The 22952-nt window shown below is 46.0% G+C and overlaps 1 protein-coding gene across 1 annotated transcript in view; it reads right to left on the reverse strand.

Moving 5' to 3' along the window:
* The window catches only part of RECK (reversion inducing cysteine rich protein with kazal motifs), a 115615-nt gene that overhangs the window by 81147 nt on the left and 11516 nt on the right, over positions 1-22952 (reverse strand). Inside the window, exons 3-4 of the mRNA XM_061555681.1 lie at positions 9850-9908; positions 9108-9182 (exon numbers count right to left, since the gene is read on the reverse strand). Coding sequence (XP_061411665.1) covers positions 9108-9182; positions 9850-9908 — 134 coding nt within the window. The remainder of the gene's footprint in view (positions 1-9107; positions 9183-9849; positions 9909-22952) is intronic.

Genomic DNA, 22952 nt, shown 5'->3' on the forward strand with positions numbered 1-22952 from the left:
ATCGGGGATTGCTGTGTAAGTCAATGTGTGTCTGTCTCTTTTTTGCCCGGGCAACCCCAGAAAAGAGATTGGCTCCTGTCATAGGAATGTGGATTCATCACCACAGACTCAGAGGCACCAACAGTGATGACTATCAGTCATTGCTCATTTGAGCATAGAAGCACAGACTTCGACTTCACTATTGCAGATAACTCACTATTCTGTAAAAACAATTTATTTTAGTTCATAGCAATAGAGGGCTACAGACGAAGCATTGTGGAATAGTCGAGTTGCAAATCGGACAATGTAACATTTTCTCAGGACTGCTGGATGTTGGCTCAGAGCAGACATGTAACGTGTGTAAAAAAATAAAAGTAGCAACTTTAGAAACTTCCGCACTTTATTATTTCAAGGAACAAAGCATTGGAGCATTTGTTTTTATTCACTGTACAGTATATGCCTACTGTCCTGTAGTAGGCATGTGAACTCTGTAGCACTGATTCCAGTGGAATCAAATGGACATGGACACTGCCCTACTCCATACGTGACTGACGAGGACAGTTTTGACTTGAGGCATTTTATTAAATTCAAAACAATAATAATACAAACTCGTGTATCGGTTCATTTCACGCGTATGACTGAAATGTTTTAGAACTCATGACATTTTTAAGTGTCGGGTTGTTCAAAACTGCCCGAAAAAGATCGCGTCCAAATTATTTGAACAACAGCACATCTTCAATTGCCTAACGATGACAACAGCGCTGTTTTTTTATACTTAGAATCCTGCGCTGCCAATCCAATCACTGAGCCAGAGCCAAGAGTAAGTGACTGACTTCACTCGGGCCGGCCCGTCCAAAAATAGCAAGCAGAGTGAAATCCTCCACATTCTAAATGGCCACATGCACAAACAAGCAGTGTTTTCTTAAAGAGACCACTGCTCCCAGCTCACCCAGCAGCCTCTCACAGACAGTGGTGGGGGGGGGGGGTGAAGCAGCCAAAGGAATAGAGAGATTGCCTCACGAGTTCCATCCAGTGCACTGTAGCCAACAGAGGAAAGGTTCTGCAGGCAAAGGCTGTAAGCTAAAGTGCTACTATTCTAGCATCAGCCTCGTTGATATTTCGTTTGCCCGCAATAGCAAGCGGTCTCCTCTGTGAGGGGACCCTTCATGGGGGTGCCGGTGGCACAACGCTCGCCTGCAGGAGGGGCAGAGGCTGGCAACGTTTGTGGCCATTTCATCGCCACGCGTGTAAATGACCCGCGTGACGATTGTGCCACCACAGGAAACACCGCCGCGTTTAAGCGAGCGGTAAAAGTTCAACGAACGCGAACAACAGCTTTTAAGCGTCAACAAAAGGGTTCATATGTACCTGTGTCGTTTGGAGCTATGCAAATCTCAAGGCGAGAAAACTAACCTTTGTTATCACGTGGCCACAATCTCACGAGCCAGCATTATGGCCCGTCGGGTTGAATGAAAACTGGATGCAACGCATCAAACGAGACGTTTTGGTGCATTTGAACGCGCGGGTGGCTGCCATCTGTAAGGCACGCGTGCCTTATGAAACACGCGCGCTGACATTGCAACGCGCGTGAAAGATTGTTATTGCGAGCGTGGCATCTGCCACTTGCACGTCCCGCAGCGTTCGCGTGAGACACAGACGCGCACACGCGCGCGTGATTCACCGCGGCGTTTGGCATACGCTGAATGCAAATCCCCAAGCGAGAAAGCGGAAAAGTGCACACGGAGGCGACCCAGCTAAGACGACACCAGCACTGAGTGATTGGCAGCACAATGGCGGCTATTATGTCGAGCCAACAATGGCTGGTAAGAACAAAAATAACAGCACGACTGCACAATGGTTCAATTCTCTCCACCATCTCCCTTCACGTCTCCCCCCCCCGTCCCCACCTCCATTCGAATGCCTCTTTCGAGCTATTTTTGAACGCCTTCCATAATCTCGCGATGCCAGGGAATGGGGAACTCTTGCATGGCCCGGATATCGCAAACAGCTCAGGGAACAAAAATCCGCAAACAATAACGCAGCTCATGGTTTGCTAATGATGTTCCTTTGTTGAATTATTGCACATTACCAGACTTGCATTCATAAAGTCATCCGCGCGTGGTCATTGTATACAAACTCAAGATGCCCTCAATTAGGCGTGTAAGAAAACTCTATTCTATGTTTCATTACGAATAAATGTTTGTCGTTGAGTGCATATGCACTCATGCATGTGCTGAAGACACACAATCCACCGTTGTTATCACTGTGTTTATCAAATACAATGGGGAATTGATCATTATTCTGTGCAGCGATGTATGTAACCTATACATACAGTATTTATATATTCACATTCTTGGAAAATGTTCACTGTAAGAACGGTTTACAGATAGTTATGTAAATTTTCACTTACCCCGGGCATGGAGTGTGACTATGAATTAAATATATCCCTGTAGGGTCACCAATGTATCTTTAGCCAAAGTAAGATTACACTCAGGCTCTATTAACTGTAGCAAATGCAGGAAACTATGAAACATTCCAGAGTATGTCAATGTAGAGTACTGTGAACAAAACATTCTAGACTGCACGAATACCTCCAAGTAAGAATTATCCAATTGAAAACGTGCTCTTATTATTAGAGTATGAAATTATACATTTTGAGGGGGGGGGGGTTTGTGATAAAATGGCTAGTAACGCACTAAAAACTATGATTTACAGGTCATTGTCAATCCACTGCTGGATGAAGGCCTCCCACACCGTGTCAGCCATGGGGCCGTGGTCAGTGCGGGCCTGGTGGAGGCGGTGGGGGTCGCAGAACCGCTTCAGATTGCACTCGCCACTTTCCAGGTTCCAACCAGTACGATTCGTGGCAAAATGTATCGAGTAGCATTGTTACAGGGAATGAAACAGCCTCAGAAACGGTTGTAACAATTGATCATTTAACTTGCATCGATTTCTCAAATTTGACGCGAACCAAACACCTTAGCTCCTCAATGTTGTTCCGGTAAGTTAGACTCAAACGCTCGTACACGCTACGGGTTATCAACATGCAACCCTCTGGAGGGGCTCTCTGCAGCTCCTGCTCACGGAGATCCTGAAACCAAGAGTGTCATGAAACCAGCAGATTGCAGGGTTGCACTCTTTATCTTTTTCACACCAATGTGCTTCTTCTGCCTTAGTTGTTCCCGTTTGTCCCCTGCAGCTGTGTAACAGCTGAAATATAAACAGTGATGATGTTCAAGGCTGCGAGGTGGAGATAGGGGTTGGTGGTCCGCGCAGAGATCAGTTTGTGTTTATCTGACACTCATCGTCTGCTCATCTGCTGGACTAAGAGGTGGTCAGCAAGATGGCAGCATATCAAAGTGGACCCATGAGTCTATATGTAGTTTTGAGTATTATCCTCTTATACGTGCGATGCTTTTGGATAAAAGGAGTCTTACGACTCAGTGAGGCTAAACAAGGGGCATTATTTTATTAAATGAATTCAAACACCACTGTGAAGAGAGTACAGGGGATTGAATCCCCAGCCAGTGAATGCTGCATTCATAATTCTGCTCGAGTGAGGTGCTGCAGCACACACACACACACGGAGGGATACATGTGTAAAGGAGAGCCAACACAAGATTGCAGGGGGTTCGTCTTTTAATCCTTTTCTCCCATCCACACCTGTCCCCAGCCGTCTCAATCTCGTTGCTGCCAAAGCTTCCCTTCTTCCTGCCCGTTATCACCCTTATATCTCCTCGCTTACTCCTCCCCCTTCTCCTGTCACCGTCCCACTAACCCTCCTATTGGTGGGAATCCTTCCTCTGACACCCCTACACATGTATCTTCCTCGGAGGGTGCTAATTACAGCGCACATATCTGTCTAGCACAATATCCACGGGGAGCTAATCATTCCTCAAATTACGCATCACATTAAACATGACAAGGACATTCTTAAGAGAAACATGATGGGTGTTTTGCTGCTGCCAATTTCTGATATTGCTGCATGAGTTACCATAAGGTATAATGAGATATATCTCAATCCGTTTGTTTTGGCACACTCGGTTTGATTGGAGCAAGAGACGACGTGTAAATGTACAATTAAAAGGTTATGTTTAATTGAAATGCAGAATTCTAAAAATATTTCACAAGTATCTACTTATCTTCACACTTTATGGGACATCTTCCAATTATCCAGAAGAAGAAGAAAAAACAATCCTTAAATCTTAGCCATTGGTCATATTGTCCATCCGTCCTTCGCTATATCCACACACACAGCCAATATTCGCCATTGAATGCCGGTGACATCACCACAGCGCTGTACCAGGCTAGGTGCTAGGTACACTTTGAGGCCACGTGATGTGGCAAATTCAGACTTGCGAGATATTAAGGACAGACCGAGGTGGTATGGATTCTCTTAAAATGTAGCCTGCAAAGATCTCTGGGGAAAGCGATGCGAGTGAACACCTATTAGGGCTGCAATGGCACACGAGGGAGTGTGGGGTCAGCACCACACCTGGCCTCCTCTGCCTCCCAAACTCAGTCGAACTAGGAGTGGCCCACAAACCTGTTCAGATACCACCACCACTGTTAGCCGTGACTGAGAATCAAACTCAGGTCATGGGATCAGTGACGCAGTGCAGAATCCATTGCGCCACCCACCACCTCCCACACACACGCTCACGTGCTTGCACAGCACTTCAAACATGTATCAAACACCTGCATAAGAACACGGAGCCAGCATGTGCGTGTGTGTGTGGAGAGCGGTAACGTAACGGTTAGCGCATTGCGCTACGAACCTGACAACCCGAGTTCGATTCCCGAGTGACGATTATCTGAACCGGTCCTGGACTTCGACGAGGTCGACTCAGTCTCAAATAGCTACCTTGTGCGGTGTGTAAACATCGGCACTAGAGAGACAAAGGCAGCCAGGCATGGTCGTGGCAACGCACCACCTCGTGTGCTGTTCAGGCATTCATAGGTGCTCGCTAACCGCACTTGCCGCAACCGTCTGTGAAGGCTATTGGGGGAATCTTTATCTTTGTATGTAAAGCGGGCAGCTCCTGTGTGCATTTTTTTTTTGTGGCCGTTACCTGATACATGTAGGGGCCAATTTGAACCAACCGTCGGGATACCGACCTCAGGTTGTCTGCTTATACGATTGGACTGTGGACCCCCTCCCACCACTGATGAACGGGGAAGGACAATTTTCTTACGAAACGCACGCACCCATCCGTGTCGATGAGCGCACGTGTGGAGAGCATGCACGGGATGTGCGCGTGGCCGCACAGCGCACGGTGAGCGACAACAGCGCAACGCGGTGAGCGGTGAACGCCTCTCCTCCTTGCATAGCCTCCCTCTTCTTCCTCCCTAAGCCTGACCCCAGCCCACCCTGTCACCCCCACCTCAGGCCCCCACCCCTCATCCCTGCTACACTGAACCCATCACCCTCCGTAACAGGATCCAGGCTTGTGACGGCCCTAGGGGCTCCAAGCAGTCACCAGCAAGGCCTCTCGTTAAACTCCCGAGGCCTGAATGTGCTATTGATGAGGCAAATAGAAAGATCAAGGGACAACCATCCAAGCCTGCCCCCTTTTATTTAGGGCACAAAACCAATGCCAGGTTCAAGAGCTTCAAATCAACATTTTTTCCCTCCTCCTTTCTGCACAATAACTTCTTGAAAACTACAATAGTCACTTTCAACTTTGAAGACAAGCCATTCTCAACTTGCTCATTAATTAAGGGGATTTGTCGAGCACAAGTAGACTATTTTTAGAATAAATAATCGAAGCAAAAAAAACTTACGAGTATTTTAACCAACTTTTACACTGCAAGTTCAGTGGCTATTGAAATAGCATACAAGCAAATTTAATTGCCAGACATATGTGGAATGATTTAGGCACAAAATGCTTCCATAATCCTGTGCTCTACAACTACAAAGGCAACTGTTATATAATTATATACTAGCTTTACTACCCGGCTTCGCCCGGGACTTGGATTCTTGTCTTGGATTAATACACGGCCTACGCGGAGGGTGGGGGGGGGGGATGCGTGACGTCAGCAGGCACACTGTGTGACGCTGCCGCATGCGGGTGACATCACAGATGTGACGTCACCGCTTGCTTGCCGTGCAAAATATATCCATTATTGCGCCCCCCCCCCCCCCCCCCCCCCAAATACAAAAGTCTATTTTTATACTTTTTGCATTGTGTACAGTCTGGAAGCTACCCACATGACAAATTTAAAGTTTGTTGTATGTCGGGAAGTATGCTGAACATTTCGAACAGACACGCGTCGTCGATTTAAGATGTTCTCTGTTCATATTGTGTTTGTTGCGGTTGCACCCGACTCAAGAGCCGTATGACTCACAGGGCTATACCGAATAAATGAAACTTGAAACATTCACACATTTCCCTTTTATATATATAGATAAGTACAAATATGAGAGCCATGAGGCTGATGGGCTTCTAAAATATATATGGTTTTATTTGTGGAGACAGACCATAATGCTGCATATCAACACAATCACGAGGTTGTCTACAAGGTCAATTATATTAAAACAATATTATTAAAATAAGCCTGACTTGTAGCCACTCTCAATCAGTGTGATTTTTTAACAATTTCCAAACAACGTCTTTCTCAAAGACACTTTTATGTGGGCACTGGCAAAGCACCAGGGATAAGGGACCACAAGCGAGATATAAAAACACCACTGGAATTTAAAAAAAACCCGACCAAGGCTTCTCTGCTCTTAGCGAAGGAGGCGCCCAGATGGTAACAATTATACACTTTCCAGTGCAACCTTCAAAGGAATCTGGTAAATCTGAACTAAAGTGACCGTGACATGCAAGCACACAGAGGAAAAACACTGATGTCAACAATACGCACAGAGTCGACGGTTACGATACCAAAGGAATCTCTCGGAACAACTGCCAAAAAATAAAGGAGGAACCAACGCGTGTGTGTGTAGCTCACTCACATGCATACTTTGCAGCAGCTATGCCAATATCAACGTCTTCATGCCAGGCAGACTGGCCATATACATACTTTTAGTTTTGTGTCACTGTTGTAAAATGCACATTACGAGCACGAATTATTTAAAGACATTAAAAGTACGGTAACAGTAAAAGTGTACATACATTCCTGGCAGCTTGCAAAACAGTCGAAATTCCCGTGACAGTGTTTTGATTTGGAATTTGCAATAAGAAATGTTATTTTGTAAGGGCTCGTAGATATGATTACATAAATACGGTTGCTGTATATTGCCACTTGGGCTGGCTAGGTGGTCTCACAGTGGTGAACTGACCCTTGAGACGAGGATTCCTCTCTTAACATTGCCAAATTGGTTCATAGTCGTCTTTGGACGGCATTTCAAATGAGATCACCAGTATATTTTTACGTCTATGGCTTGTAACGTCTCATTTAAGTGGAGGATTAAGATGGAGAGCAACGACATGACCTAAGCTTGAAAGCAAACATAATTTAGTAACTGGTACAGTAATATTAATCACAATTATTACATGTCACATGTTCTACATCATCGGTGGTCTCGTTAAATATACATAGTTCTGAAGTGCCTGATTTACTATTTGTAATGAGATATTTGTGTACCCCAAATGTCGTCAGTTTTAACACCTGTCTCATCATCATAATCATCATTAACCTTGATGTGTCCACTGCCACATGAACATCTCCCCAACTCAGTCACCATTTACAACAATCCATCTGGATCGGGGGTTGGCAAACTAAACAACAACAAGAGCCATTTTTTTCGAATTCGGTAAAACACTCAACATTTCAAGAGCCGAAATGCACGCAAATACGAGACGGTGGTGCTTAATAAATGACGTCACGAAGCAGTCCTTAAAGAGCCACATGCTGTTCCGGAGCCACAGGTTGCAAACTTTTGCCCATGGTAAACTGGACTTCTATGGTGAACTAGACTCTCATGGTAAAATGGACTTCCGTAGTAAACTGGACTCCCGTGGTCAGGGGTCGGCAACCAAAATAACGAAAAGATGCGTTTTTTTTCGAATTCGTGAAAAAACCCATAAATTTCAAGAAACACAATGTAGTCCTTAGATAGCCGCATGCGGTTGCAGAGCCGCAGGTTGTCGACCTCTGATGTAGCTCCTGCACTCGAGCTGACCTCATTGCTCCATCTCCATGGAAGGTGACCTTCTCTGGCATGTTCCCTCCTTTGGCGAGGCACCCATCTGGACTTCAAGTATTATTGTGTATCTTGTAAATTCAAGCACAGGAAGTCTATGATAAAAAAAAAAATCTAATTTGGCCTTTAAAAAGCAACTAACAAGAGCGACACATTTATAGTTTTTTTTTGCATCACATGCCATGCCATTACAGGCAATTATTGAATAAGTGAATAAAAAATATAATGTATTGATTAATTGACATCCTATCTAGCTGCAAATGTGGCCATGGCTAAATTGAAATGCTATTTAACTGAAAAACAAAGTCCATCTATGCATACTGTAGTGTCTACCATGGTCTAGGGCAGGGGTCGGCAACCAAAATAACAAGAAGAGCCATTTCTTTCCAATTCGGTACAAAATTCAGTATTTCAAGAGCCGCAATGCATCGGAGTACTTACTGTACATACGTACATATCGTCAAGAAGCAGCCCGTAAAGAGCCGCATGCGGCTCCGGAGCCGTAGGTTTCCGACCCCTGGTCTAGGGTTAATATAAATTAATCCAACAGCAACCAAGGATCCATAGGATGAAGCAGGCATCATCAACGTATTGTGAACGCTAATAACACTTTATATTCGTCATGGTCAACAGTAGCATCATAACATACAATTCAAATCGAACAAGTGCCCGGCTTTTTCACAGTGGTGATTACTTCCAGTATAGCCATTACAAGTTTACGAGGCTGCTTGCATTATAGCTGTCGTGCCACCACATATAACTAATTCATATGTGCATATCGGACACTATGGGTAGTCGAAAAAATATGGTCTGGTTTATTTTCTGTCATTTTGTTTTTGGGATGGGGTGGGGAATGGGGGGGGGGGGGGTAATAGTGGAACCCTGAATTTTAGTAAGAAACAACAAACACTGGATGTGCTAAAAAGGCTGCAGTGACAAAGCCAGGCAGAGGATTGGAGGCATCATATGCGGCACGCACCATGGAGTCAGGGCAGTAGCCTGGCAGCCGGTGCAGCAGATGCCTCAGCCTGGAGTCGCTCTTGGTTGATGTGAGCTGTTGAAAAAAGAATTGGGCAATATAATTCATTGTAAAGAACATAATCAGATTCAGAGCAATAGACATACTGCGGCAAAGCCCAACGATGAGACATCACCTTGGCATTTTACGACGATGCCGAATAAAGCGGCACAGTATTTTGTGAACAAAATTGGAAAATAAGAAAGTCAAATGCTTCAAATAAAAAAAACGTGTTCATGGCCAGCGATCACATACCATTGCGTCACAACGGAGGTCTTGCACATTTGTCGTCAATTAAGAGCTAGTGTGGGTTAGCGAGAGAGGCAGGATGTGTCATCCTGATGAGCCAGAGTAATGTTAGCTATACGGGCTCTCACATGATCGCACACAGGAAAGCCATTAAATGGAGCCGGCCTGCAGGATGCTCTAATTAGAGAAGGGGTTAGAGTGCATGTGATGAGCATAGTGGCATGAGCAAAATACCGGTTCAATTATGGAAATTGATTAAGTGACATGAAAGCTATTTCTGCAATGTTTTTTTATGGTCGCAGGAGGAATGACCTTGCGTGAACACAGGCACACACAAATGGGAACGTGGGACAAAACCGGCTTCAGTCATTGCTATTTGTGAAGGGGCAGCAGAACATAGTAACAAAGGGCAGTGGCAGCGTGTGCAGTTGTGCGTATACGAGGACAAGCTGACCTGTTCACATGCCTCCCGGCAGATGGGATACTCCCGGGCCTGGTAACAGCAAGCGGCATCTGACAGAGATTTGGAAATGGGATTAGATCCAGATAATCACTCTTCTCAATCACCAGAAATTAAAACATTGGCTGTGGACAAACCAAACCAACCATTCACAGTTCTTTCAATGCTGAATATTAATGAACACGATTTTTTTATAACAACTCGTATTTTCAAAAATTGTGAACAAAATATGTCATTTTATTTCATGATCTCTTGTCCCCCACTCTCCCACTGTTGCCATTTTATTTCCCCATCTCATCAATCGCCGTTGCCTTCCAAATCACTCGTAAATTTACAACATTTTTTCAATAAAATGTTACTACATTCAAGCTGCCAGCAGCATTTATGAGTTAGAAAAAAGACCACATTGTGGTTAAACAAAAAAATATACGCTATTTGATGGTAAGAAAGTTGATAATATTGACCAATTTCAAGCGTGGGATAAGTGTAGCACATTTTGTGATTTATAGAAGAAAATTACAGCAGGAATGATGGCCGATGATCAGGAATAGTGTGGTGTGGCAGCCAAGGAATGAAAAATGCTGGAGAGGACATTTACCATGGAGATGGATCAATGAAATATGCTCGTGTGCAGGTGCTAGGTTAATTGTTACATTGTAGAACCGTGAGAGATGGCAACAGCATGGGGAGGCCTTCATCCAGCAATAGATTGATGATCATGGCTGATTAGGATGAGCAGCAGGAGGAGATGGACAATTTGAGATGAAATGAAGATTATAGCACTTCCATTCTAATGTCTGGCCCTGTCTGTGCCCTCTGTATCATGGTGACAGTCTCTCTCTCTCTCGGCTCTGGCTGGCTCAGAAGCACTGGGGGAAAGAGACTGGGCCTCGCGCCAGTCAGCGTCAGCGTCGGGAGCCAGGTCAAGAAACAAGTGCACACTCGAGGCACCTGCCTCCTCGATCCATAAAGATTTTCAACACACAGTCCTTTATCTACATAACAAAATAAAGAATATGTAAAGGTGCCGCCATGAAATCCTTTTATCATGCCACAGCTGGCAGAAGTATTCTACTCGGGGGAGCTGTAAAGCCCCCTGCAGATCGTATTTGGCCTGCTCTTCCATGCTGTCCAGGACGTCTTGCGATAATCACACATGGCTTGTATTGGTGGGAGGGGAAGTGGTCAGCAGCGGTGGCCTGCAACTCGAGTTTAAGAAGGCAATGGACTCGCCTTCTGATTATAATTGGTAATTTAAATTCACTGGTAGTGGTCTGAATACAGATTATCTGAGTGAGACATGCTGATGAGACGCAGATGGTAAAAAGTTATCCATAGTTGGCCTGCCTAAACAAATGCTGGTGGAAAAATCATCATCACGATCAATGGGCAAATAGCCCGTAGGTATCCACTGCACATTTAGTCACATGTCTCCAATTTCCTCTGTTTTATGCCAATATGCTCAAGTAGTGCCACATCTTTCTGGCACCCATCTCTGATGTCGTCAAGCCATACTCTGTTAGGTCTTCCTGTCTTTCCTGTTCCTTCCATTTTTCCGAACAACACAGTTAACATTTTCCTGTTGTTGTTCATCCTACATGTGTCCATCACTGCCTGCAGTTGAAACATATATACGCACAATGTTGAGAGATTGTTCCATTTAGGTTAATGGAGTGAACAACACAGCACGAATGAGACGGTAAAATTAAACAAAATATTGACTCTTGAATCGCATTGAGACCCTAAAATGTACTTAATTTGGAGCTTTCGTGACTGCAGGAATTACCCTAAAATGTGACAATGCATCGATGCATACCTACAGGTAAGACAGCTACTACGCAGCCACAACCTCCACCCTGAATCATAACCTAGACTCTTATCCACTGAACACCCGTAAACCTACTGTGACCACGTGTAAGGCCGTCATGCAAGTGATGTGGTGGCAGCATACACCTGTAATTCAGCACTGTGGAGGCGAAGGTTGGTGGATCACAGGGGCGGTTTCTTCATTAGGGCGATTGGGCGACGCACCACCAATGTCATTCAACCACAGTCACGCTAGCCGTCACTGTCAGCCTCTGGATATAGTCCAATCAGCGTCATGTCACGTTCTGTGGAGTACCGCCTCTTTTGGGGCGATTTCACTCCGGCTGAGAATCGCCCCGAGTGGCCCCATAGACTTACATTCAAAGATGTTTTTTTTCGAACGGGGGCGCTCCAATGCATTCTCTATGGCTCCGGGAGGGCAAGCCCTAACGTGCTTACGTCATCATACGTGCTAACGTCATCATACGTAGGCACGTTTCATCCAACAATATAATTTATCGCTACCTAGTGGAATCTTTAATAAAATAAACTTGAGTGGTTTGTTTTAATAGTGAGTATAGAAACAAACAAGATGTATTGTAAGAGTCACTTTATTTTTCATTAATATTAAAGAAGTGAAGTTGCCTTTACATGCTTAAGCTGTTAATTTATCCATTACATGGGTGGACCTTATCCTTATCAATCATCCAGACATTTGCCCCCCCTGAGAGATTTTGCAGGAGCCGCCACTGGTGGATCACACACAAATGTCAAACTCCCGTCCTGTGGCGGGAGTCGATGTGCCATACCCTAAGGCAATACAGCAAGCTGACGAATAGCCATCTATTTCCATCTGTATGGGGATACAGATGGAAATAGAGTGTGGATTTACTCAGGGGACTCCGGTTTCCTACCACTTGTATAAACGATCATCAAATGGCTGAAAACATTTTCATATAAAATGTCAATGCTGCAGGATCCTCCTGAAAAGGAGTCATTGGACTCCTCGTGGTTTTCCTTGATAAATTAGTAATTATTCTAAATCAGTAGTATTATTAGTGTGTGCATCAACAGAGCAATGCCACTGCATCCCTTATACGGATTTGTGCGAGTGTACACTTCACACATTTGCGTAGACGTTTGGGCCCACGGGGCTTATACATTCTGTGATTTATCACGTGAAAATCTAAAGACTTCCTAAGTTTAAAGAGTACATTTTAAGGACATCTGTAAAAGCAGATGGCTTCCTTGAATTGTGTTTATTTAACAGAATATTTCGGTAGCAGGCATTTAAGATTTTTCAGCAGCAGGTGTGCACACACCCTGCTACTGAATCAATATTTACATAAGAATTTGGTCAACAATACCTCTATATATATGCACAACATAGCTGTGCTCTTTGCACAAAAAATATTGTTTAACTTCGGCGTCTATATGAACAAATGAGCCATAGGTCTACGCACTCATCTCCTGGTAGGTTCTGACAGACAAGTTAAAACTCAACAGTCTGAAAGCAAAGACCAAGTCGGACATTCCACAACCCTGTCGACTTGTCTCTACGAGGTATGGGCTCGTGACTTAAGTATTAATCTGAACAAAAATAAATCAGGCCCAGTTATGACAATTTTAGGTGACCCGAATTTTTATTACGAATTATTCTGAGAAGTTACATCACGAATATGGTGTCACGTCCAACGTTTGCCTTCCAAAAATGGTGTCAAGTGACATCGATTGATGTCACTTTTGTGAACACATAAATATTTAGCAATGTAAACGATCCGTAAATCCTAAAAAGATCAGAAATTTTCCGTAGAAATTCAAGAACTCCAAATATTAACTTTTTATTAAAAACTCAATCCCTAGTCTTTATCAGGTAATGCAGCTAACCAGATGGGACCCCAGCCAAATGATGAGGAAATGTGTTGTGTGACTATTTCACTCTGTGCAAATGCATTTTCACTATATGCTGCAGCTTTAATCACAGTTTGAAAAGTCTGTGGGTGGTGCTATTACGATACCAAGTAAAAAATGTAATATGCGAGGCCAGAGCCGATAAATGGCAGGTTACAATAAAATTAGACATATACGCTACTTACAGTTAATCCCTTTGGGGGTGTTTTGTAAATATTCAACGATGGCCATGACAGCAGTCTAATGGTCTCTGTCCAGTGTGAATGTCAAAGGTGACGTATATTTATGGTTCATCACTGCCCTAGAACTGCACGAGAGGAGACTGACATTTGCTATGGTTTTTTTACAGGAGCAATCTGAATAACTAACAAACATTTTGTTAGAATGTTTATGCCATTTAAAATTGGAATTGCATGTCAATGGCATGACTAAAATCCCACATTTTCACGACTTCCTTGGAAAAAGACACTTGTAGCTTGAATGGACTCTCCACTTGGTCATACAAGTGCTGGCTGACTAAAATTAGGGATTTTGGTCATGCCAATGACACAATGATCCATACCTTTTACACACAACATCCAGACAAAACAATTCAACTCAAAGTATCTCCCCAATTTACCATGCAGGACATTGTCTCATCCCTATTTGCCCAAAGCAGGGAAAAATTTCACACTTCTATGGCAGATACCAGTCTCTCCAAAAGCATGGGAGCTGGCTGCGATAAACCGACACTACTACAAGGACAACTGCTTTTAATCGCCTGACCCATAAACTTCAGGCCATTTAGCCCAGCTGAGCTGCCCAAGGTGGCACGTGGAGGGCCTTCACCTAGCAGTGGATTGACAAAAGGGCTGTGCATGTACATGAGCAGCCTAGCACTTAGCATCAAATTCTAATGAGAATTTAGCAAGGGAAAGCAATGGCCGCTCACCCCGAGCGAGGAGACCGTTCCAGCCACACCTCCATGCCCCTGCATGATTAATTGCCTTCTCGTGGGCTACAAAGACAAATATCCCCCGTATAGCCTGAACAGAATTTTGGCAAAGTGCTGTTAGAGTAGCGAGCACCTATGAAGGCTGGCACGGCACATGAGGGGGTGAGTGGCCAGCACCATGCTTTACCCCCTTTGTCTCACGATTGGTGAGTTGACCTAGGGGAGGCCCAGGACCGGTTCAGATAATTGTCACTGGTGTTGGCCATGAGCGGGAATCGAACTCGAGTTGCCGGGCTTGTAGCGGAGCGCGCTAACCGCTACACACACATACACACACAGCACGCATGCTATACAGCACGTGCTGCTAGCAGGCCTGTACCGGAACAATAATAACAAAGGATGCGCGTGCTCATATGCTGGGTGGCTAAAAAATAATCATCAAATTTTTGTGCATTACCATAAATATTTAACCACATAAAATACGTGTAAAATATTGCTAAATGTGTAAAATAGAGGTCTTCACCCAGCAGTGGATTGAACATGTATAATAATGATGGAGATAATAATAGACTAAAAATTGTAAGTGATTTAACAATGTAATATTCAAAATTATTTGCATATTATAATATACAGCATTTGATTCATGATTCACTGCAAATATGCCATCGCATCGCACATACATGGTACAGAAATGTGATATTTCAATTGTAGCAACAGCCTTACAACAATGATTTATTTTCGTCGGTCTATGCACTGGTGTGCCCGCTTGCGTCATGCGTTCGTGTCGACCCGTAAAACAAGCATAGGAACGAGCTTAAATGTTAGCCTGACAATTCGCCTTAACATTTGCCCTGACAATTATCCCAAAAACATTAGCCTGACCACCCATCGTGTGCACGAGTCATTATGCATTTAGCACAGATCATTGTCCTTACATGTGAGGAATTCGCTACGGCATCTGGAAACGGTCTTGGAAAATGTACTATCGGCCTATTTTCCATCAAAAATAAAACGGCACGGATTTCTCCTGAGTAATTTACAATTTACTGAGAAGTCCGTGAACATCCATGTACCTATAAACTGAACTATTACGCATTTTTTGTTTATTTTACTAGGTAAAGGCCACTAAACTATATAGCTCGTTTTCTAGAAGCGATCTGGCCAAAAAGGATAGCAACCACATACTCGAAACCAATTTCGGCAAAGGAAAAATTGTGCTTTTTGTTTCTGCAGTGAGCCAGTTCTCAATGCTTTTCACTGAGTTGAAGAGCATTAATGTGTAATTCACCGATGGTCGCCGATCAGTGGAATAGGCTCCGCCGCCTGGGCCATCAACCAATAGAAGGGTCGTGAGGGGGCGTGGCTGTAGGCGGGGCTTGGTTACGTAGGTCAAGGGATATAAGGGAAAGCCGGAAAGGGCTCAGGGTCAGTGTGTGGAGTCAGGGAGCGAGACCATGTTTCGCGCCTCCGGAACGCCAGCGGCCACGTGGCGGGCCGGAGGCTTCCTCCTTGCGAGCCGCCTGCCAGCGGCGCGCAGGAGCGGGGAAGGTATGAGCGAGCCGGCGCGAGCGACAACATCTAACCGCGCGGAATGGGAGTGGAACCGTGTCAGAATGAAGAGCGCGGAGCTGTCCAGCCGTCGAGGAATACATGTAATAAAGAAGACACAATTCACAGATCGTCGTCGCAGTGGTTTATTACAAATGCATTAGCTCTGTCCGTCTGTCTGTCCGCCCATCTGTCTGTAACATCGGGTAGCTAAAACTTGCAAAATATGATTTCAATACGAATAAAACGTTCGTATAAAGCTGTGTTGCTGTAGGGACTTATCCTAATCGGTAAAATTAATTAGCAAAAACATTGTCCACAATTTGGAAACCCAATAGAAATACGGGATGACAGTATTCGCAAATATCAAAACGCATTTTCCCTGATAGCTGTCTGCTACTAATTCAATACTTCGGAAGACACAAGCTTGTTGGAAAGCATTACAGAATACATGCGTACGCATTATTTTCCCAAATTTGTGATTAATTAAATACATTTTCCACATCTTCCCAAAAGAGGTCGAGCCACCTAGACCACATATAGCCTACGTTTGTACAGAAGATTTGATCTTCTCAAACAGTGCAATACAACTTGGATTTACACAACGTCTCAATACTGTAACCGAGCCTCGCTCTAGTCACGCGATGCTGCCGTGGTAGAATGGTTTACACACTGGACTTTAAAGTCAAAGGTCGCCAGTTCAATCTCCCGGTGTGGCAGGTCAGACAATGAGCACATTTCGAAATACCCGGCCTTCTGTTCACCCAGCAGTATAAATGGGTGTACCACAGTTAGTCACGTGTAGTAGGATAAAGTGTGGGTACTCCCACCTCTGCCAAGATGTCTGATCATCGTGGAAGAGTAGGAAAAAATAGCTCGTAAAGTAGCTCTGTAGAATCTAATCTAGATTTGAAGTTTTCGTGATAGTAGGGATACATACTCTCTGGTTCTTTCGGTAAAGTCACGTAGGTATTAGATCCAGGTCCGATTCAGTACAGTACACAAAATCCGTGATCTAATCCCATCTGTGAAGGATGTCATTCCTGACATGCAATATTCTGGAGTCTACAAACTAAGTTGCACCTGTGGTGGGTGTTACATTGGGGAAGCGAAATGGCATATCTCGGACCGTGTTCGCGAGCACAAGTCAGATCTGAAACATGGCAGAACTAATAAGTCCGCCGTGGCTGACCATTGCTATAACTCTATGGGCTCTCATGATATTATTTTTTTCTGAGACCAAGGTACTCTGCAAACCTTCGGGCTTGTTCATGAAGCCATCCAGATATATAAACATAGACATAACTTCAACTGAGAAGATGGATACAAATTGAGCAATCATTGGAAGGATGTTATTAACCAGGTAAAACTTTAACTGCTTTATGGTGTTGCCTTCATTTTCCGCATCTCCAGCTTCTTCAGCTTCCCACTCCCAGCCCCACTCACTTCAGCACTCCCCCCTCTCTATCTCTCCCCCCTTGCTTCTCCCCCCCCTCTCTTCTTCTTCAGCTTCCCACTCCCACCCCCGCTCACTTCAGCACTCCCCCCTCTCTATCTCTCCCCCCTTGCTTCTCCCCCCCTCTCTTCTTCTTCAGCTTCCCACTCCCACCCCCGCTCACTTCAGCACTCCCCCCTCTCTATCTCTCCCCCCTTGCTCCTCCCCCTCTCTTCTACTTCAGCTTCCCACTCCCAGCCCCACTCACTTCAGCACTCCCCCCCCCCCCTCTCTATCTCCCCCCTTGCTCCCCCCCTCTTTTACCTATATAGCCTCCTGTTACAGCAGCCCTTTTGCCCAATTCAGCTATTGTTTATTGCTGTGGTTGTCCCACCTGATGACGGACGCTTGTGTTGCGCCCGAATCGTCGTGATTTAACTTATTTTATACCTACGTGACTTTACCGAAAGAACCAAAGAGTATGGGTCTGTAGAAGTCCCTCTTCTGGAGGCCCAAATGCCAGCAGTGGCGTAACTACATTATCAGCTCAGGGGGTGCGGCAATCGGTCAGGTGGGACCCCAATATTGTTGAAAACAGATCTCATGGTGGTTGTCAAGGGGGCCCAAACCCGCAGCTTTGGCCACCAGTGGGAGCCAAGGCACCCCTTTTCGCGGCAAATGTTTGCACCAAAATGGCGGAACACCCTTGCAGTCGCTCCTAATTACTTACTTATTATACACGCGTGCATTTCCCCTCTCCATTGTTTCTTTCGCTAAAGTCGCGTACATAGAAAAGTATTATATACAAACTTATTTACTCTATATAAAAGTTATAGTGTGCGTGTGTACGTCCATGTGTGCGTGTGAGTCCATATATGTGTGTGCGTTGTGTCTGTGCAAGTCTGTGTGTGTGTGCGTCAATATGTGTGCGAGTCAATGTGTGTTTGTGACAGTTGCTGTGTTTGTTTGTGTACGTCCATGTGTGTGCGGTGTGTGTTTAAGCCGATGTGTGTGTTTCAGTCGATGTGTGTGTGTGTAAGTCCATGTGTGTGTCTTAGTCGATGTGTGTGTAAGTCCATATGTGTGTGCGTAGTTTGATGTGCGTGTGAGTCTATGTATGTGTGTGTTTAAGTCAATGTGTGTGTCAGTCGATGTGTGTGTACGTCGAAATGTGTGTCTGAGTGCATTTGTAAGTCGACGTGTGTGTGTGTAAGTCGATGTGTTTGTGTGTGGATCAATGTGTGTCAGTCGATGTGTGTGTGTGAGTCCGTGTGTGTGTTAGTCGATATGTGTGTTTGTGTATGTCCATGTGTGTGTGTGTATGTCCTTGTGTGTGTGACTCTATATATGTGTGTGTTTAAGTCCGTGTGTGTGTGTAAGTCGATGTGTGTGTGAGTCGCTGTGTGTCTACGTTGAAATATGCGTGTGTAAGTCCATGTGTGATTCCTCGATATGTGTGTAAGTCCATATGTGTGTAGGTCGATGTGTGTGTGAGTCTATGTATGTGTGTATGTGAGTCGATATGTGTGTGTGTGTATAAGTCGATGTGTGTGTGCAAGTCGATGTGTGTGTGCGTCAGTCGATATGTGTGTGTCAGTAGATGTGTAGTCCGGCAAAACAACCCCCTACCTCCTCATGGTGCCGGATGGGCAACGATGTGGTGGACAGTGCTGTGGGGGGGAGGGCAATACCGATTGGCCTTTCCCCTCATGGCGTCTGTGACCACCACAGCGGCTAAATGGGGGCTCTGGATGGGTGCGAGGGGCTAATAACCCCTCCACCTTCAATTAACTACCACTAAACTACGACCAAAATGTTTAATTAACAAGCTTGTGCCGGAGGCCCTGGGGGGACAGGGGTCGATGAAGTCTCCTGGCCAAACCCCATTTGGCGGAGCCAGGAGATTGAATCTTTACCCTCGGGGCTTGTTCTGTCTCACGGCAGGAGTTTTGCCGCACGGCAGATGGGGGGGGGGGGGGGGGGGCGTATGTACACAGGAGTTTCCTGTTTTTTATGCTAATTTTCGTCACGTGACCAGGAAGTTACGATTTTAGATTTCCACTGAACCACGCGGGCGTCGGCCATTACACAGATAAGTCAAGATGGCGGCACACATCGCGTCTTAGTGAAGCCAGACGCAGTTGTCCATCGTGGGACTTTGAGAAGCATTGTCTGTAAGTTTGTTTATATTCTTATAATATTGGCAATGCTGTTGCAATGTTGGAATGACCGTTATAGTGATGTAAATGCCTTTATGGTGCCGTTAAGTTGTTGTGGTAAATACAAGGCCTAGTTAGCAACGAAGCCTGCAACTCTCCTTATTGTGGATGTTACTTGTGATTTAGTAGGTCGAGTCAGACTTGTGCCCAGGTGGTTATGTTGCGATCCTGAGAGCAAAGATGATGAAGTATCTCATCCTCAGTTTAGTGTTATGTGTAATGCTGTACATTTGGGGTGCAGTGGAATGAATACACGATGTACCTTTACGCAACGCACCAGCTTGAACTTTTATGTAGTTGTTCAGTGGTAATGTAGGGGCCTGGTCCGTCCAGGATCTATTGTTATCTAAGACAATGTTCTGATGCTGTGGTGTTCATTGTGTTGGTGTTTCCGGGTTATAACAGATGCTATATCTGGTGTTTTTTCACCAGTTTTACCTTGTTAAAATCAATAAATGACGATTGGAGTTGGACGTTCATCCTGGCTCCGAGGGTTTATTGAACGCAAGGTTATCTACTCGACTAGCGGTGCAACGCAGCGCATAGCGAGGCCAAGATAGGGCTCCTCCAGAAACAACAAAAAGCCACTATGGATGGCCACGTGGAATGTTCGAACGCTCACTGTGGAGGAAAGGCTTCCACTCCTCTGTCGGGAGCTGGACCGGTACCGCCTGGATCTCTGTGGTATTCAGGAGGTCTGACGGACCGGCCCTGGCTCCTGCCACCATGAGGGGTGGACAGTCCCATACTCGGGGCAGGAGACTGCCAAACAACAGGGAATGGCTTTTCTCCTGAACAAAAGAATGAAGGGGGCGTGGGAGCGTGGTGGTGAGGTGTGGGAAGCTGTAAGCCCCAGGCTACGTTGGGCTCGCCTTCCCATCAACCGGAGGTGAGGAGTGATACGGTTGTGGTTACTTATGCCCCCACCGAAGACGAACATCCGTGGAGGGATGCAGGCAAGGCCGATGAGTTAGATGCCTTCTATGACCTCCTGTCACAGGTCCTAGCTAAAGTGGCCCCTCGGGATAGAGTCATCTTGTTGGGTGACTTTAATGCCCGAGTTGGTCATGATGCTGGCACCTGGTCTGAAGTGATTGGAAGGCATGGACCAGATCAGCTCAATAAGCATGGTAGTAGGCTGCTAGACTTTTTGTGTAGCCCATGGGCTTGCAATTACCAACACGCTGTTCCGGGATCGGCGCATCCATACAACAGCATGGATGCATGCTGGGTCCAAGGCTGGACTACATAGTGAAGGAACAGCGGATACGGGCCCATGTCCTTGACACCAGGGCCTACCGTGGAGCTGATCTGCCCTCTCACAATCGACTAGTCATCTGTAAGATGCGCCTGCCATTCTTCCACTCCGGTGGTGGGTGTACACCCAGGACCCCATTCAACCCTAAGGTGGCCTGGTCTCAGCTAGCTGATGAAAGTTGCAAGCAAGAATTTCATCATCGCTTGCAGCTGGGGTTGGCATCGTCCCCCACTCCTCCAGATGTTGAGGGTCAAATGGTGAGGTTTAGGACTATGACTAAGACAGCTGCAATGGCTGCTTTGGGTACGTGGTCCAGACACCCCCAGAGACCCTAGCTGACAAAGGAGGTGTTCAAGCTGGCTGAGAAAAAGCGACAGGCCCACTTTCATCGGCTACAGCATCCCACGTCGAAGAATGAGGAGGCTTACCGCAGCCTTCGCTCGGGGGTTCGGAGAGCTGTGAGGCGCTGCAAGGAAGGATGGTGGTCGCGGGTTGCTGAGGAGATGGAGTTTGCCTCAATGGCCCGCGATCACAAATCCCTATTTAATTCCATCAAAAAAGTAACCTGCAGCGCCACACCTATTACCATCATTAGGACTGGAAGGATGCCCTGGTGGTCCCCATCTTTAAGAAGGGAGACCGCACAGAGTGTAACAACTACAGGGGCATCTCAGTCCTCAGTATGCCGGGAAAGGTCCTGGCAAGGATTATTCAACACCGCCTTGCCAGGCACGCTGAGGAGAGGCTTGCGGAGCCCCAATGTGGTTTCAGGAAAGGGCGGTCCTGCACAGATGCCATATTTTCTGTCCGTTTACTACAGCAGAGATGTAGGGAATTCCAACAAGACCTACATCTCTGCTTTACCTGACCTGGTCAAGGCCTATGATACCATCAGTAGGCCTGGGCTCTGGGTTATTCTTCGTGCTTTCGTAGTCCCTGACCCACTGCTCACAATCATTAAGGACATTCATGATGGTGAGCGGGTCCAGGTAATACTACGTGGCCGAGAGTCGGAGCCATTCGCTGTTCACCTTGGGGTGCGACAGGGATCTCCTCTGGCTCCAACATTATTTAACATCTATTTCGACCACGTAGTTCGTGAAGCCTTCAGTAGCTGTACCGGAGGAATTTCCATCTGCTACAGATACAATGGGAGGCTGATCGATGCCTGGGTGCCGTCAAGGGATGGCTCTCTATTGGTCAACCACGTTATGTATGCCGATGACCTGGTAATTGCGGCTCACTCAAAGGAGGAGTTGGAGGCGCTGCTGCTGAAACTGGAGTGTGCCACTAAGAGGTGGGGCCTTACCATCAGCCCCACCAAAACGAAGCACCTGCCTGGGTATTTTGTACCATCGGGCACTCCCCCCCCCCCCCCCCCACAACTCCAAATCGGTGATGGGGCAGTTGTGGAGAAAGTGGAGAGTTTCCCATACCTGGGCAGTATGCTCATGACCGGCTCCGGTTTAACAGCAGAGGTCTCACTCCAAATCAGTCGAGCGGCATTATCTTTTCATCGGTTGCGTAACGCTGTGTGGAAGCTACCTGGTCTGTCGCTCCGCACAAAGCTTCGGGTCTTCTCGGCCACAGTCATTCCCTCCCTTCTCTACGCTTGCGAAACGTGGACCCCCCTAATGGAACATCTTCGCCGATTAGAAAATTTAGGCTGGACTGCCTACGATCAATCCTGGGTTTATCCCGACTGGATTGTGTAAGGAGCTCACAAATCCTCGAAAGATCTGGACAAAGTTCCATCAGTGAGCTCCTCTGGCAGGCAAGGCTGCATTGGCTGGGCCATGTAGCCCGCATGCCCAATCACCGCATGCCCAAACAGCTTTTGTTTGGCTGGGTCGAGGGGGCTAAACGGGCGTGGCACGGGCTAGAAAAGAGATGGAGTGATGTGGTACAGGAGGATGTGGAGCTGAGTGGACTTGCCGATGACTGGTACCAGCGGTGTCAAGATCGGCCTCTGTGGAGGAGGCTTGT

Source organism: Lethenteron reissneri, chromosome 21, assembly GCF_015708825.2.
Source record: "Lethenteron reissneri isolate LAM-NWPU_2019-01 chromosome 21, ASM1570882v1, whole genome shotgun sequence".
Taxonomy (NCBI): Eukaryota; Metazoa; Chordata; class Hyperoartia; order Petromyzontiformes; family Petromyzontidae; genus Lethenteron; species Lethenteron reissneri.